General features: G+C 40.7%; 1 protein-coding gene across 4 annotated transcripts in view; it reads left to right on the plus strand.

Moving 5' to 3' along the window:
* afg1la (AFG1 like ATPase a) overlaps positions 1-9,921 on the plus strand; it is a 41,349-nt gene extending 31,428 nt beyond the window's left edge. For all 4 annotated transcript variants that reach the window (XM_061258484.1, XM_061258501.1, XM_061258477.1 and 1 more), the window contains 3 exons: positions 5,215-5,355; positions 5,722-5,835; positions 8,443-9,921. In XM_061258484.1, the coding sequence (XP_061114468.1) occupies positions 5,215-5,355; positions 5,722-5,835; positions 8,443-8,571 (384 nt within the window). In that variant the 3' untranslated portion in view covers positions 8,572-9,921. The remainder of the gene's footprint in view (positions 1-5,214; positions 5,356-5,721; positions 5,836-8,442) is intronic.
* The last annotated feature ends 7,613 nt before the right edge of the window (positions 9,922-17,534 follow it).

Here is a 17,534-nt window from a genome sequence, read left to right on the forward strand (position 1 = left end):
GTGTTCCTAATAAAGTGCTCAGTGAGTGTAGAGGATGTTCATCCAGCTTTTTCATAGCAAATAAACAAATCACAGATTTGACATGAAATTAATTTTGTTTAACAGCTGAACAAATCAAGTAGAGGAAAAATTATGGAATCACTCAATGTTGAGGAGAAAATTATGGAATCACTTCGTAATTTGTATTTCTAAAATGCATACCAGCACAAGTCTGAATATGCAAATTAGTCTGCAGTTAAAAGGGAGTGTTTGCAGACCTTAACGAGCTGTTGGACTTGCCTAATTGAAGGGAAACATGGCTCCAAGAACAGAGCTGTCTATTGAAACAATGGAAGGGATTATAAAACTCCTTCAAGAAGGAAAAAAGATAAAAGGCAAAAGTTATTGGTTGTTCCCAGTCAGCTGTGTCTAAAATTTGGTGCAAGTATAAGCAAAATGAGAAGCTTATAAAAGGAAAACATACAGGTAGACCACGGAAGACATCAAAGCGTCAGGCTAGAAAACTCTAAGCAATATGCCTCGAAAATGCACAACAAAACAAATTAAAAACAAATGGGTGGAAACAGGAGTCAATATTTGTCACAGAACTGTAAGAAATCGGCTGAATGAAATGGGATTTACAAACAGAAAAGCCAAACAAAAACCAGCACTAACACCTAAACAGAAGAAAACAAGGTTGCAGTGGGCTAAAGAGAAGAAATCATGGAGTGTGGATGATTGGATGAAAGTGATATTCAGTGATGAATCACGAATCTGCATTGGCCAAGGCGATGATGCTGGAACTTTTGTCTGGTGCTGTTCCAAAGAAACATACAAAGGTAACTGCCTGAAGAAAATAAGCAAATTTCCCCAGTCATTTATGATATGGGGTTGCATGTCAGGTAAAGGACCAGGTGAGATGGCCACATTACCTGAACAGTCAATGCACAGGTGTACATTTTTCTCATTCCATCGATAGAAAATAGGTTTGGTGATGAGGAAGTTGTTTTTCAGGATGACAATGCATCTTGCTACAGAGCGAAGAGTGTTAAAGCTTTTCTTCATGAAAGGCATATCAACTCAATGACATGGCCAGCAAACAGTCCGGATCTTAGTTCGATTTGAAAATTTATGGTGGAAATAAAAAATGTTTTTTTAAAAAAAAGGTCCACGACAAGGCTCCATCCTGCAAAGCTGATCTGTCAACCGCTATTCGAGAAAGTTGGAACCAGCTTGATGGAGAATATTGTTTTTCATTAGTGCAGTACATGCCTCAAAGAATTCAGGCTGTCATAAAAGCCAGAGGAGGAGCAACAAAGTACTAATTGTGATTTTTTCCTTTTTTTTGGATGATTGCATTATTTTTTTTCCTCAACATTGAGTGATTCCATATTTTCCTCTACTTGATCTGGAAAAAAATATCATATTAGGTAAAATAAATAAAACCTAGCCAGAATATTCAGCTGTTAAACTAAAATTGTATTGTGTCAGATCTATGATTTGTTTATTTGCTATGAAGTTAAAACCCTGGATGAACATCCTCTCTAAGTGTGCTGATTCAATAATTTTTGCCAGGGGTTGTATATGCATGAATAACTATTTCCAAGTTCATTAATAAAAAGAAGGGTTTTGCATTGGCTATGAGTTGAATAAAGTTGTTTTTAACAACCAAATTCAGGGTTTCCCCCAGAAAAGTTGTTAGGCCCGGTGGCAAGTATCTTTTGACAGGGGCCAGCTTGTACAGTCCTGGAATGCTGTGTTTTCAACAACAACAAAATACATTTTAATTCAATAATATCACAGTTTTTGCACTCTACAAAAAACAATAAAGAGTTCCAAACTGATCACTTTAAGGATGAGGCACTTGGTTAATTAATTTTCTTATTACTGTGTCCTCTCCTTCATGAGCACTGGAGTAAAAGAAAAGCAAGCAAAGTAGTATTGCTACCATGCTGCGTTAAACTATCCATCTCTCTTTAGATCAGAGCCCATGAAGGAGAGGACATTCTCTTCCTCATCGCAATCACCTCCAGTATTTGGCCGTCTGAAAAAGTTTTTTTTTGCTTTTATCCCAAAATGTCACAAAGGAAGTATCTGTGTTACTGACTGTTTGGCTAGCTAGTGAAGTTAGCTAAGTGACCACGTTGTGATGCACATCAATGTCATCAAGCTAACATTATTAATAAACAAGTGAGGTCGGTATTCCAATGGCGATTAATAAACCATGTAATGTTACAATGTATGGAGCATTACATTCATATGCTATGAGTTTAATGTTACATGCACACTGCTTAATGTAATATAAAAAATAATGTTTACCGACAAGATGGGGTGATAACGCAGTTTGTAACAACATTAGTTAGCCTACTAAATAAGAAATGGTGGCTGGCTAAGTAGCGTTAGCTTGTTAACTCGCCGTGTTCCGAACACCAAATTAGCTCACCATGCTCCGAACAGTGCAACTTTCAAGACGAATAACTAAAACATGACTACTAAAGTCCAATTCCTTCCGTTTTCATAAAACTTGATACAGTACGAGTCACATTCACGATCCATTTCAGCATACAGTGACATGGTAATAGTGCTCCACTGTGACATTGTGGTAGAAAAGCTGTTGCTAATGAGAGACTACAAACCAGGCAGGCTTATACAGCAGTGCTCAGACCATGTTGAGCCAACAAGGTCTTCAGAACACAGGGACGTTGCAGTTAATGCATCTTTGGTGTTCCAGATCATTAGAGGTACATAGTTCAATTGAAAAGATAAATTCCCACAAAATAGCATTAGCTCATTTACATACCTTATTCAAGATGGCGGAAATTTCAAATTTGAACATTTTTGTAGCAGTCTATAATGTGAACCATGATGATAGGATGACTATGCGTCCTGTAATATCATCCAAAATCAGGTTTCTTTCGACTCCAAAGATAGGAAAGGTAAATAATTATTGTAATTTCACCATACGCATGGCGTAATAATTCCAAAGGTGGTATTTTCCAGAAAGTTGAATAGTTGAGGGATCATTTGCAGCAGTAAACAGAAAAAGGTATATTTGACTGAATTAGATTTTTTCAGTGGAACAGAACCTTAAGTGAACACTTGTTATTTGCTTTTAAAGGCAGGTAAAGCTGAATATCGTCCGCATAACTGTGGAAAGAAATATTGTATTTCTCTACAATAAAAACGAGGAGGAACATGTACAGGCAGAAAAGAATACGCCCTAAAGTTGAAACCTGGGGGACTAGGGCACTTGGGATAGGAGCAGAGGAGAACAAGGAGCACTTGATATTAATGTAACTGAGAAGGTCCTGTTCTTTAGATAAGAGGCAAACCATTTTAGAGCAGTGCATGCTAACCGTATGCATAATCCCGTCAATTTGGATATCGTGGTCAACCGTGTCAAAAGTAGCACTCAAGTCAAATAAAAGGAAAATGGTGCTGCCAACAGTAGGGCAGATTCAGTACTGTGAAGAGCTCTGAGGCCAGACTGGATTGAAAGACAATGTGGCTTTGCTAAAAAGCTAGGACTGGAGAACGGAGTAGTGCCACCTCTCCAGTTGTCACAGAATTGACAGGTAAACATTCAATGTACTTCACATCTCTACAGCTCCTGACCCACTACCTGTGCACTAAATTGCAAAGGTGGATGAAAAACAGGTCCTCCAGTTCATATGCACAAGGCTGTATAATGCCAATGTTTGCATTGTGTGCATTTTTGTAATGCTCATTATTCTTTTCTAGTCTTTTGCTTCTTTAAAAAATTTTTTTTTTTTAATTGCCGCCAAACCGCATTCATGGGCAAACCCCATACAACAGGAAAATCTGTGAGGAGAAACAATTATATTCAGGATGACAACTGACAATGTGAACTTTATGTAATTTGTTTTTTATTACAAATCTAAAGTAGAGAGGCAAATAAATAAATGGTGAGTCTTTGTCCCAAACATTATGGAGAGCACTATACTAGTGAGAACAAATAAAACAGTAGGGGGAACAGGATAACATACAGTCCCTTCAAAAAGTATTGGAACAGCAAGACCAATTTCTTGGTTTTTGCAATACACTGAATAAATTTGAGGTTGAGATAAAAAGATGAACAGTAGACAAGAAATCACAATTTTTTTACCAGCTTTTATTTCCTGGTAATTACAGCCAGATGTGTTAAACTAGTTAGGACATAGCACTAGCACTTTTCATATTTTCAGGTGAGCAAAAGTATTGGAACAGAGAGTATTTAATTACGTTAAAGTCAGTAGTACTTAATATTTGGCTTACAATAACTGTATCAAGCGGTGACCCATTGACATCACCAAACTGTTCTTCTTTTGTGATGCTTTTCCAGGAGCAGCCTCTTTCAGTTGTTGTGTGTGTCAGGGGGGTTTTCCCTTCAATATCCTCTTCAAGAGATGAAATGCACTCTGACTGATGTTTTGGGGTTTTTCCTCCACAGCTCTCAAAATGTTTCTGTCATCAACTGTTTTCCTTGGGCGACCTGCTCTATGTCTGTTGCTTAATACCCCAGCAGTTTCTTTCTTTTTCAGGACATTCCATGTTCCTTTAGGACATTCCATTATACAAGCTATCCCCAATGCTTCTGCAATGGTTCTGATGGATTTCCCCTCTTTTCTAAGCTTCAAAATGGCTTGCTTTTCTCCTAAACACAGGTCTCTTGTCTTCATGTTGGTTTATCTTTTGCAACACAAATGAAGTCTTCACAGGTAAAGTCCAAGGCTAAAACCAAGAGTAGACTATTTTTTGACCAATCAATCTAACAGGACACATCTGGGCAACAAGAACCTGTCAGTCACATGTGCCAATACTTTAGCTCTCCCAAAAATTGGGTGGTCTGATACAAAAGCTGGTATATTCTAAGTTCTTTAACCAATCTAGGTAAAAATAATATGAATATGAATATGTCATCACATGTACATCTTTTGACCTCAAACTCAACTGTCTTGAGTGTATAGAAAAATGTAATTTACCTTTTGGAGGGGACTGTAAATAGGAGCAACAGTCTGAAATGTCTTTTTAAATGCTGGAAGAAGAATACGATTTTTTTTGTTATTACTAGCGGTGGTAATGCCATATTTGGGATCACAGAGATGTGGCTTGGGGTGGCTTTTTGCTAGGCTGAATTTTTTGATCTTGCCGTTATGTTTTGTCATATTGTTTTATGTTAACTTGCACATTTGGCACTTACAAGCAAAATAAAAAAGTGAATCACTATTGTTTCAGCCGCTGGGTGCCAGTGACTACTTGGAGATTTCCCGCCTGTTTGACACAGTTTTCATTCGGTACATTCCACTCCTAACTCTGAACAAGAAGACCCAGGCCAGGCGCTTCATAACCCTCATCGACACCCTCTATGACCACAAGGTGAAGTGAAAGCTGGCCTTTCAGTCATGCTTTTCATTCTGCAAGCTCAATAGAAGACTCCTGGCAGTGCGCTATTGTGGAGATTTTAACCATCAGATTTATTATTTGTAAATGTAAATCAAAATTGCAATTGCAGGTAAGATTTAACCATGAAGCCCTATGCTGTGTTCTGCTTGCACTTGTTTTTTTTTGTTTTTTTTTTGTTTTTTCTCTCCCCCCCCATCTGAAGAAGACACCAAGTAATTGAAGCAGTCAATAGACTGTTCAGATGAGGGGGGGGGGGGAAAGATTTTGGTTTGTGGTCGAATGTGTGTCTTTCTGTGTTTGTGTGGGAGAGAAGATCACAGGTTCCCTCACCTGTTGCAGGTTCGAGTTGTGATCCTGGCTGAGACTTTGCTGGAGCACATTTTTGTTCACGATGAGAACGCAAATGACGATGAGCATCACCGAATTCTCATGGACGACCTCGGTCTGTGCGGGGTAATGTATTCCTGTTTCATGTTAACTTTTGGAAACCACCTCCAACAGAATGAGACAATGCGCAATATGTTTTGTTGAGCTTATTAGCACTGAAGACTGCACAATATTATGTTAAAGGCAAAAACAACAACCTTGCTTAAATGTGTTGCAGAAACTAGAATTGCAATACTAGACCTCAGGGTTTATGTACTGTGCAGTCCAAGTATTTGGACAGTGACACATTTTTTTTTGTTTTCACTCTGTACTCCAGCAAAAAATACATTGAAATAAAACAATTGCTATATGGTTAAATTGCAGACTTTCAGCTTTAATTTGAGGGCTAATGTATTGAGCAGTGTAGGTATTACAGCCCTTCTTATACATAGCCCCCACAATTTAAGGGGACCAAAAGTGGACCAATGAACACAAATTGATATAAATTATCATAGAACCAGTCGGAAACGCATCAGTCATGTAGGATTGAGCAGAGTACTCGTTTTAGACAAGTAACTATAACAATTATTGACATTTTTTTCAGAGCACGAGTGTTGTATGAGTGAAATAGAGAAGCTAGCCAAAAGTCAGGTTTTGATTATATTTTATCTAGGTTAAATTAAAGGTTTTAAACAAGGCTTAAATTGATTTCTTATTTGCATTTTCTTATTCATAATTCCCGGTCCACCTTAAATTTTTACACTGGTGTTGTAACTGCTTATTCGCAGTTTCAGAAATCGTCTTGGACCACACATTACGCAAATATCACACAATTTAGCCAACATAGGCAGCTTCTCTATTTTGCGCTGGTGATAGCCAATATAGGGAAAGAGAGTTGAGAGTTTATAAACAACCATTTCAGGACATCACATACCATTAGGAAACTAGCAACACAAAGCTTCACAAAATCATTCACAGTTATATCAGATGTTCATAATTTTTAAATGCAAATAGCTTTATTTACCCAGACCATGGCATAATGTAATATAATTGAATTATGAATAGGTCTTGCTGTCTTGTGAGAACAATTTGCGATGATTTGTGATTCTTTGTCTCTTTATTTACATCTACATTTTGTTGTCTAATGAGTAATATATTAGATCTGTTGGCCAAAGTTGTAGATTGTATGGTTGTGTATGGCGCCCCACCCAGGTAAATAGCCTCACGCCGCCACTGTTCGTTAGCCTACCTCAGCTTGAGCTTTGCATACGGACGCATGCACGCATGCACGCACCAATACAGTACACAGCTCTCTTATTCGTGTTCATTTAAAAAAACTCCCTTGTTGATATTATTAGTACCAAGACCGTGAACAACAAGAGTCTGCCAAATGGCATTGTGAAAATGATGAGGTGAACAATTTAAAAAAATATATATATTTATATGAAAACGAATTCTTAGTTAAGACACCCAACGTTGTTTTATGCACTGCACTGTACGCCTTTCAGTTGTAACCATAGCAACACCCTACACTGTATTTCTTGCAGCATAGCTAGCTAAGGTTACAGTTCTGCATGTTGTGGCCTTTGGGTTTAAATAATTCAGGCTCATTGAGGCAAACAAAATGATTGCAACTGGCAAAATGTGCAGCATTAAAATAAAAGATGTGGGAGCAACCCACGTCAAATTTCAACAGACGTTTGAAAACTCATCCGGAAAGGTCCGTCAGTTTACCAGCACCGGAGCTGATCCCACTACTGTTACTAACTGTTGTGTTGACCAAATGACGCATTTCAGACAGTATAATGTTTGCGTCACCATTTAATCCACATCATCAAAGCGTAAATTTATTATTTTCTTGATTAACAAGTTGTAGTGATGTTTGCTTGCATTTCAAATGGTTGAACCACTAGCATAATGTACAGTAACATTGTTCAGGTTGGCTTGAAAACCCCTAATATTTTTCTTGTCAATTTAGTTCACACAAGCAGCTGCATTTTCAGTAAAATGGTCATCTAACGGAATTATCTGGAGCCTGATCAAGGGTTGCGCTATTTTAAAAACCTTTTAGTATGATCTTTAGGCTTGGTATGCAAGCAAGACAGCAAGTCATTTTGAATGTCTTGTTAGATGGCGTTATGTAGCAGTTGCATGGACATTGTTTGGTATTCCAGTGTCATACAAATATGAACTATGTATATTTTAGAGAGAGCTTGTTTTTAATTGACGTTAGCATTAAAAGCTACCATAGGACCCGAGTTTGGCATGTACTGTACTTTCTTGAAATTATACATGATGCAATTTCACTATGCATTGGTTAATGGCATTCCTATCTAGCCTCATTTGAATAAAATTATAAAAAGTAAGAGGATATTAATAAATGAATTCTGCAACATGATTCAAATTTCAACACTTTGTAAATAACATCTGAGAATGAGCACTTTAACCACATGTGATTCCAAATCTGAAATTGTGGCAAATAAATACATAATGGGTCTTTGTCCTAAACATTATGGAGGGCACTGTACATGGCGTGTGTAAAATTCTTTCAGAAAGTATGTTAATCAGTCTAGATGTTCTTTCACTGGCCTCAGCTCAGAATCAATAAAAGGGATCAATAAAAGGCATAGATAAATGGTCAATAAAAGACACGTATATTAATTGTTTTTCTTGCTCTCTCTCTGCTGCAAGCAGGAATCTGCAAGTGGACTGTCGATCTTCAGTGGAGAGGAGGAAATATTTGCCTTCCAGAGGACTGTGTCCAGGCTGTCAGAGATGCAGACAGAGAAGTACTGGACTGAAGGGGACAGAAGCACCATGTAGCTCTGTGAATGCCCACCTGCCCACCGGGCCACCGGCTTACTGCCCTGCTCCACCCCCCTAACCAGGGCAATGGGAAGAACAGAAGCAGGATGTTTAATCAGTGTGAGATATTTATAGCTTCTGAATTTTATGATCTTAATTTTCTCTGGCACTTCATGAACTGGCCTTTTAAAGAAATGTGTTCACTCCCTCATTTCACTGGAGTTAGTGTTTTGTTATGGGGATACTGTGGTGTTTTTATTTATTTTTTATTTTTTTTTATGTTATATCTGAGGAATGTTATATTTATTGTTTCGAGGTCTTCCATTTGCAACTTTGAAAAGCGCACACTCATATTTTTTAAAGCTAAAGATGTAACCTCCAAGTAAATCCATGCTCGGTAGTCTCAAGAACTCCAAATGAGGGGTTGCAAGTTCACCTGCCAGAGTTGATATGATCTGCAAACTGGCTTTGTTATCTCCAGAGGTAGAGTCGGTTGATGTCCGCCAGGGTTGCTTGTGCAATTGCTGCAGTTCTTCCGAACATCAACGTGCCAGCTGCAAGCCAGTTGTCAGTGAAAGGAGCACTTTTCCTTCCGTCTGGGAAAAATCAACCAGAGGTGTGGGGATGACCACTCCATTTTTGCTCAAAATGTGTATAACTATTCTTTCTACTATATGTTCAATAGAGAACAATTTGAAGCAATCAAATTCTCTGGCATTAAAGAACAGAAAACATGTCTCTGACACTTTCAGGTTATGAACTTTGTTCCAAAATGCTAAATCGTGCCTCTTGGAAATCTACGACTTATGACATACAAACTTCTAAGACTAGTAGATATTTAGGTTTTTTTTGTGTGTACAACAGCCACAAGGAAAATTAAGTGAAATATATACTACTTGTATTACATATATAATATATTATATATATCAATTATACAATGCCAAAGTTGGGCCTAGCCAGAAAATGACCAAAAAAGTGTTTCATTTTGACCAAAGTATTTTTTAAGGTGGAAAGATTCTAAATTAAGCTTTGTGTTGCACAACAGGTATCATAAGCCTACTTACAGAATGTAAAGAAATGTAGCTGTTACTGCTATGTCTTGGCATGTTTCGATCAATTCAAACATAATTCAAAATAAAAAAATAATTTGATGGCTTAGTACCCAAGTTTTGGTATCCAAACATAAAGTACTAGTAAATATCTTGGTTAAGCCATAAGCCATAAGCAAAATTAAGTCAAATAGATCATTTATTCAAAATTTGAATGCCAAAGTTGGGCATGGCCAGAAAATGACCAAAAAGTGGTAGATATTCAACCAAGTAGACGGTAAGGTGAAACTTTTATTTTCTTCAAAAGGTATAATAGGCCCCTTAATAAAATGTAAGAAAAAAAGGCTGCATGTAATAACATTATATATGTTATGTTCAAACATACTTTTATTGAAATAAAAGGATAGTTTTCTATTAAATTTACTCTCATGTTTCAATGTTTTTAAGTTATCTCATTTTGTTCTGAAAACCATTAAACAAAAATGATTGTCATGCCTAGCAGTTATTGTAAATAAAATCCAAGTCAAATTGGCAATACAATTTAGTTAATACAGATTAACTCAATTATGTAATTCAATCACTTCCTGTTTCACTAGAGTATAAAAATAAGGTAACAAGCATGCGAAATCCTTTTGTCATTCATTAGCATGGGAAAAGCCAAAAAAACTCAATTCAGAAAGGCCGATGGTATTTGACCAACACAAGTGCTTACCAAAAAATACACGGACGGTAAGGAACATGTTAAGGGAGACCATAAAGGACACAAGGATCACAGTTTAAAAATGGCAGAGATTGGTTGCATCTTGGGGTCACTAAGCCTAAAAAAGAACCATAAAATGGCGCCTCCATACCAAAAAAAGGATGGCACGATGACAGCTCTTACTCAGCACTATAAACAAGGCAATAAAGACTTGGTCAAAGCTAGATTGTTCAGCAGGACAATGACTCCAAAAATTTAAAAAAAATTCACACAAATGGTTCAGTGAAAATAACACCCATGTCAGCTCAGTCTCACAAATTAAATCCCTTAAAAAACCTGTGGTCTGAACTGAAGAGGGGGGCAATAAGCATAACCCCAAGGATGTCAATGATTCTGCATGGAGGAATGGTCAAAAATGCCCTTTTTCAAAACATGCATTTTAATGTATTTCAATTCCATGTGCTGGACTACAGACCAAAAAGAACAGAAATTGTGCAAATGCATGCCGACTGCACTGTATTTGTTCCTGTTCCTGTTACAACCAATCAAAACATGCAAAGGAATTACAGTATCAACTCATTTTTTGTACACAAGTAGGCCTATTATACCTTTTAAACTACACAAAGGTTAATTTTTAACAAAACGTTAACACATTACCTAATACTTGGTTGAATACTTTTTGGTCATTTTCTGGCCCAACTTCAGGCCCAACAACTGGCCCAAGTGTTGAAAATGGTTAATTTGACTTAACCTTCTTAACCAAAATATAATAATATATATCTCATAATATACAGTGAGCACTTTATTAGGTATACATATACACCAGCTTGTTAATGCAAATATTGAATCAGCCAATTATGAGGCAGCAGCTAAATGCATGAAAGCATGCAGACATGGTCAAGAGGTTCAGCTGTTGTTCAGACCAAATGTCAGAATAGGGAAGAAATGTGATCTAAGTCACTAGACCAGGGGTGTCAAACTGAATTCCCAGGGGGCCGCAGTGTCTGGGGGTTTCTGTGGTTTCCTTTCAATCAGCTGCCAATTAAGGCCTTGAGAACAGGGCGTGTGGACACTTTAACCAATCAACAACTTGAATGAACCCAGAACACCCCAAAAACCAGCAGACACTATGGCCCTCCAGGACTGGAGTTTGACACCTGTGCACTAGACCATAGAATGATTGTTGGTGCCAGACAGGTTTGAGTGTTTCAGAAACTGCTGATCTCCTGTGATTTTCACGCTCATCTAGAGTTTGCAGAGAATGGTGCGAAAAACCAAAAACATCCAGTGAGCAGTAGTTCTGCGGGCAAAAAAGCATTGTTAATGAGAGAGATCAAGGAGAAGGGCCAGACTGGTCGAAGGTGACAGTCACGCAAATAAGCATTATAATAGTGAAAACAGAAAAGCATCTCAGAACACACAACACATCAAACCTCTGTGGATAAGCTACAGCAGTAGAAGACCAATAAGTAAAAAAATAAAAAAATAAATACATTTTAAAAAAGTGTAATAAATACCTAATAAAGTGCTCACTGAATGTACAGTGGGTAAAATAAGTATTGAACACGTCACCATTTTTCTCAGTAAATATATTTCTAAAGGTGCTACTGACATGACATTTTCACCAGATGTCGGTAACAACCCATGCAACCCACACAAACCAAAATCAAATCAAACCTTAGATGTCCATAAATTAAGTTATGTGTAATAAAATGGAATGACACAGGGAAAAAGTATTGAACATTACATTTATTTAATACTTCGTACAAAAGCCTTTGTTGGTAATAAAAGCTTCAAGACGCCTCCTGTATGGAGAAACTAGTTGCATGCATTGCTCAGGTGTGATTTTGGCCCATTCTTCCACACAAACAGTCTTCAAATCTTGAAGGTTCCATGGGCATCTTCTATGAACTCTAATCTTTAGTTCTTTCCATAGATTTTCTATTGGATTCAACTCAGGTGATTGGCTGGGCCATTCTAGCAGCTTTATTTTCTTTCTCTGAAACCAAGTGAGAATTTCCTTGGCTGTGTGTTTGGGATCATTGTCTTGCTGAAATGTCCACCCTCATTTCATCATCATCCTGGAAGATTTTTATCAAGAATGTCTCTGTACATTTTTCCATTCATCCTTCCTTCAATTACATGAAGTTCGCCAGTGCAGTATGCTGAAAAACAGCCCCACACCATGATGTTCCCACCTCCAAACTTCACTGTTGGTATGGTGTTTTTGGGGTGATGTGCTGTGCCATTTGACCTCCAAACATGGTGTGTATTATGGCATCCAAAGAGTTCCATTTTGGTCTCATCTGACCAGACTATATTCTCCCAGTATTTCACAGGCTTGTCTAAATGTTGTGAAGCAAACTTTAAACGAGCTTCAACATGTTTTTTCTTCAGCAATGGAGTCTTGCGTGGTGAGCGTGCATACAGGCCATGGCTGTTGAGTTACTTATTGTTTTCTTTGAAACAACTGTACCTGCTAATTCCAGGTCTTTCTGAAGCTCTCCACAAGTGGTCCTTGGCTCTTGGACAACTCTTCTGATAATTCTTTTGACTCCTCTGTCAGAAATCTTGCGAGGAGCACCTGGTCGTGGCCGGTTTATGGAGAAATGATGTTGTTTCCACTTCCGGATTATGGCCCCAACAGTGCTCACTGGAACATTCAGAAGTTTAGATATCCTTCTGTAACCAATGCCATTAGTATTACATTACATTATTGGCATTTAGCAGACGCTCTTATCCAGAGCGACGTACAACAAAGTGCATACCCATAACCAGGGATAAGTTCACTGAAAGACCCTAGAGGGAAGTACAATTTCAACTGCTACCTGTACAACAAAGATAAGGACGAGGGCCTTTTTTTTTTTTTTTTTTTTTGAGAACAAATAAACAAACAAACAGAGCAAAAGTGACCAAAGTGAACTATCCAAACACTGCTTACCTAGCCAACTAAAAATACCGATACACAAAGCACATCACAGAGACAACAATTAAGGTTCACAGGGAGGTAGGGAGGGACGGGGAGAGGTGCTGCTTGAAGAGGTGCGTCTTCAGCTTGCGCTTGAAGGTGGGGAGAGATTCTACAGTTCTGACCTCAACGGGGAGTTCGTTCCACCACCGTGGAGCCAGAACAGACAGTAGTCGTGAGCGTGAGGTGGAGGTTCTGAGAGGGGGAGGTGCCAAGCGGCCTGTGGAGGCTGAACGAAGAGGTCTGGCAGGGGTGTAGGGTCTGATGATTTTTTGTAGATAAGCTGGGGAAGACCCTTTAACTGCTTGGAAGGCTAGCACCAATGTTTTGAATTTGATGCGAGCCATGACAGGCAGCCAGTGGAGGGAAGTAAGCAGGGGGTGACGTGTGAGTATTTGGGAAGGTTGAAGACCAGACGAGCTGCTGCATTCTGGATGAGTTGGAGGGGTCTGATGGCAGACGCTTGGAGGCCAGCCAAGAGGGAATTGCAGTAGTCCAGGCGGGACAGAACCATCGCTTGGACCAGGAGCTGGGTCGAGTAGGGGGTGAGAAAGGGGCGGATTCTCCGTATGTTGTATAGGAAGAACCTGCAAGACCGGGTCACCGCTGCAATGTTCTCGGAAAGGGACAGTCTGCTGTCCATCACCACGCCGAGGTTCCTTGCACTGGGTGACGGCGTGAGTGTGGTATCCCCGAGGGAAATGGAGAGATCCAAATGGGGAGAGGTTTTAGCAGGAATGAATATCATTTCAGTCTTGCCTGGGTTGAGCTTTAGATGGTGGTTGTCCATCCAGCTCTGGATGTCCCTCAGGCAAGCAGAGATACGGGCTGAAACCTGCGTATCAGACGGCGGGAACGAGACGAAGAGTTGGGTATCGTCCGCGTAGCAGTGGTAGGATAGCCCATGTGCAGTGATCACAGGGCCAAGGGAGCGAGTGTAAAGAGAAAAAAGAAGCGGGCCTAGGACTGAGCCCTGGGGAACTCCTGTGGCGAGAGGCCGAGGTGTCGATACCGAACCAGCCCAGGCAACCTGGAAGGAGCGACCAGAGAGGTAGGACTCAATCCAGTCCAGGGCTGTGCCACAGATGCCCGTTGCTGAGAGGGCAGATAGGAGGATGGAGTGATCCACAGTGTCGAAGGCAGCAGAGAGATCTAGGAGAATGAGGACAGAGGAGAGGGAGGATGCTCGTGCGGCATGGAGTGACTCACTGACGGAGAGGAGCGCAGTCTCTGTCGAGTGGCCCGATCTGAAGCCAGACTGATGGGGGTCTAGCAGGTTGTTGTTAGAAAAGAAAGAAGAAAGTTGAGTAGAAGCGGCTCGTTCTATAGTTTTAGAAAGGAAAGGAAGAAGAGATACTGGGCGGTAGTTCTGGATGATGGAGGGATCCAGAGTAGGCTTTTTTAGCAGCGGAGTGATGTGGGCCCTCTTGGAGGATGCCGGAAAACAGCCAGAAGACAGGGAGGAGTTGACAAGGGAGGTGACAAATGGGAGAATGTCAGGTGTGATAGTTTGGAGAAGAGAAGAGGGGATAGGGTCAAGGGCACAGGTTGTAGGGCGGTGGCAGAGCAGGAGTTGAGAAACATCAGAGTCTGTAAGGGGGGAGAATGTGGAAAAGGAAGGGATGGGCCTAGAGGGCGGGAAGGGCACAGTGAGGGGGGCGGTGGTTGTAAAGGATCTGCGGATGACTGTGACCTTCTCATCGAAGAAATCAGCAAAGTCATCAGCAGCGAAGGAGGACTGAGGAGGAGGTGGTGCGTTGAGGAGAGAGGAGAAAATAGAGAAAAGTTTCCGGGGGTTAGAACCGGAGTTCTGAATTTGTGTTTGATAGTATTTTGCTTTGGCGGCAGTGACAGCGGAAGAGAATGCCGCCAGGAGAGACTGGTAAGTCATGAGGTCTGAAGCGTCTCTGGATTTCCCCCACTTCCTCTCCGCTGCGCGGAGGTTGGCCCTGGAGGTACGGAGGGTGTCAGATATCCAAGGACTGGGAGGGGATGTGCGAGGTGGCTTTGAGACAGGCGGACAGAGAGAGTCAAAGGCGGAGGAGAGAGATGAAAGGAGGGTGGCAGATGCAGAGTTAGTGGGGAGTTTGAAGAAGGATTCGAGAGGGGGGAGTGAGGCGGTGACGGTGCTGGCAAAGGAAGAGGGTGAGAGGGAGTGGAGGTTACGGCGGCCTGAGGAAGTGTGGGTGGGAGGAAGGGGAGGAGGATGGGGAGGAAGAGGGAGGGATAATGAGATGAAGTGGTGATCGGATGTATGGAGAGGGGTAACCGTGAAATCGGAGCATGAGCAGTTCCTCACAAAGACAAGGTCTAGGACATTGCCCGCCTTGTGGGTTGGAGGAGAGTGTTGCAGGGAGAGGCCGAAGGAGTGGATTAGCGGTAGGAAGGCAGCAGCCTGGGAGGCTTCTAGGTGGATGTTGAAGTCTCCAAAGAGAATCAGTGGGGTGCCATCCTCAGGGAAGGAGCTGAGAAGGGTGTCTAGCTCATCAAGGAAGTTTCCCAGGGGACCTGGAGGACGGTAGATAACTGCAATGAAAAGGTTAGTAGGGTAGGATACTGCAACAGAATGGAATTCAAAAGTGTATATGGACAGGTCAGAGAGGGGGAGAACAGAGAATTTCCACGAGGGGGAGATTAAAAGACCAGTACCACCGCCACGGCCGGAAGGCCGGGGAGTGTGCGAGAAGGAGAAGGAGGATGAGAGGGCAGCGGGAGTGGCGGTGTTGTCAGGTGTGATCCAGGTCTCCGTGAGGGCAAGGAATTGTAGGGACTGGAGGGAGGCATACACAGGGATGAAGTCAGCCTTCCGAGTGGCAGACTGGCAGTTCCATAGTCCCCCTGTGACAGCAAAGTCCTCACAGGGGGTCAGCGGGGGGTAGCTGAGGCTCGAGGGGTTCCGACACCGTGGAGGCCCACGTCGCAGGGGGTGTCTTCGAGGGAGAGAGCAGACTGGGATGGGGTGAAACATAACATCACAAACTGGGACGGAGCGTCGCTCTGACACGCCTATTTAAATGGCCTACAATTGCTCACAAGCAATATCAAATCAAAGCTAATCTACTGATAAATTCCACAGCTATTTAAGCTATTTAAGACAAATGTTCAAACACTCTACAGGTATGCAACCAGTCGAAGTGATTAACAGGTAATAGACAAACAAACTGGTTCATGCCCTAACCCTTGCTGTTCAAATGAGCAATTTAAAAATCAACGTTACCGCATCTAGAGGAAAGTCCACAGCGATACTAAACACCTGATCAGAATGATGCACTTACACTTACAGTATGTTTTGCAACAATAAGGTTGCAAAGGTCTTGAGAGAGTTCTTTGCTTTTACCCATCATGAGATGTTTCTTGTGTGACACCTTGGCAATGAGACACCTTTTTATAAGCCATCAGTTGGGACCGAACCAGCTGATATTAATTTGCACTGACAAGGGGCAGGATTGCTTTCTGATTTCTTCATGTGCTCAATACTTTTTCCCTGTGTCATTCCATTTTATTACACATAACTTAATTTATGGACATCAAGGTTTGATTTCTTTGCATGTGTAGGTTGCATGGGTTGTTACCGACATCTGGTGAAAATAGTAGCACCTTTAGAAATATATTTACTGAGAAAAATGGTGACGTGTTCAATACTTATTTTACCCGCTGTATGTAACAATAGCAGGTTATACCAATGGATATAATGTAATGCATAATAACAAAACAGCACATTCTTCCACTTTCCCCCACATCTTGCAGGCTGTAAAACAATATAAAGGATTATAGAAGTAGTTAAAAGAGAAGAAAAAGAAAGGTAAAGCTGAGGTTTTCATCAATACATAATTTCTTCACATTAATGCGCATACACATTATTTTCTCATCTGTATAAGCAAGTCATTTTTGTCTGCAACTTCAAACCATTTAATGTCTCTTTTTATCATCTCATGAATGATTATCCTCAGTGTTGTACTGGATAGCAGGATGACAGGTTACCAGCCCTTCGAAGCAAGCTGGCCCCAGTCATTCACAGGAACACCATCTCATCGTTAGGATCAGACAAGCATTCGATTAAAGTTGGACTCTGGGGTCTTAGTGGGTTCTGACTAAGTTATAAAGTTATAAATTGTGCCCATGGTGACATTTCACACAGCTCTGGTTCATGTTAGTAAATATGGTAACTGAATCCTCACCAATTGAGTTCAGATGGGACTTTGTCGAATTTTATACATTTTATAAACATCACATTCTGAGAATCCTAAATACACTGCATGAGGGT

Source organism: Conger conger, chromosome 1 (genome assembly GCF_963514075.1).
Source record: "Conger conger chromosome 1, fConCon1.1, whole genome shotgun sequence".
NCBI lineage: Eukaryota > Metazoa > Chordata > Actinopteri > Anguilliformes > Congridae > Conger > Conger conger.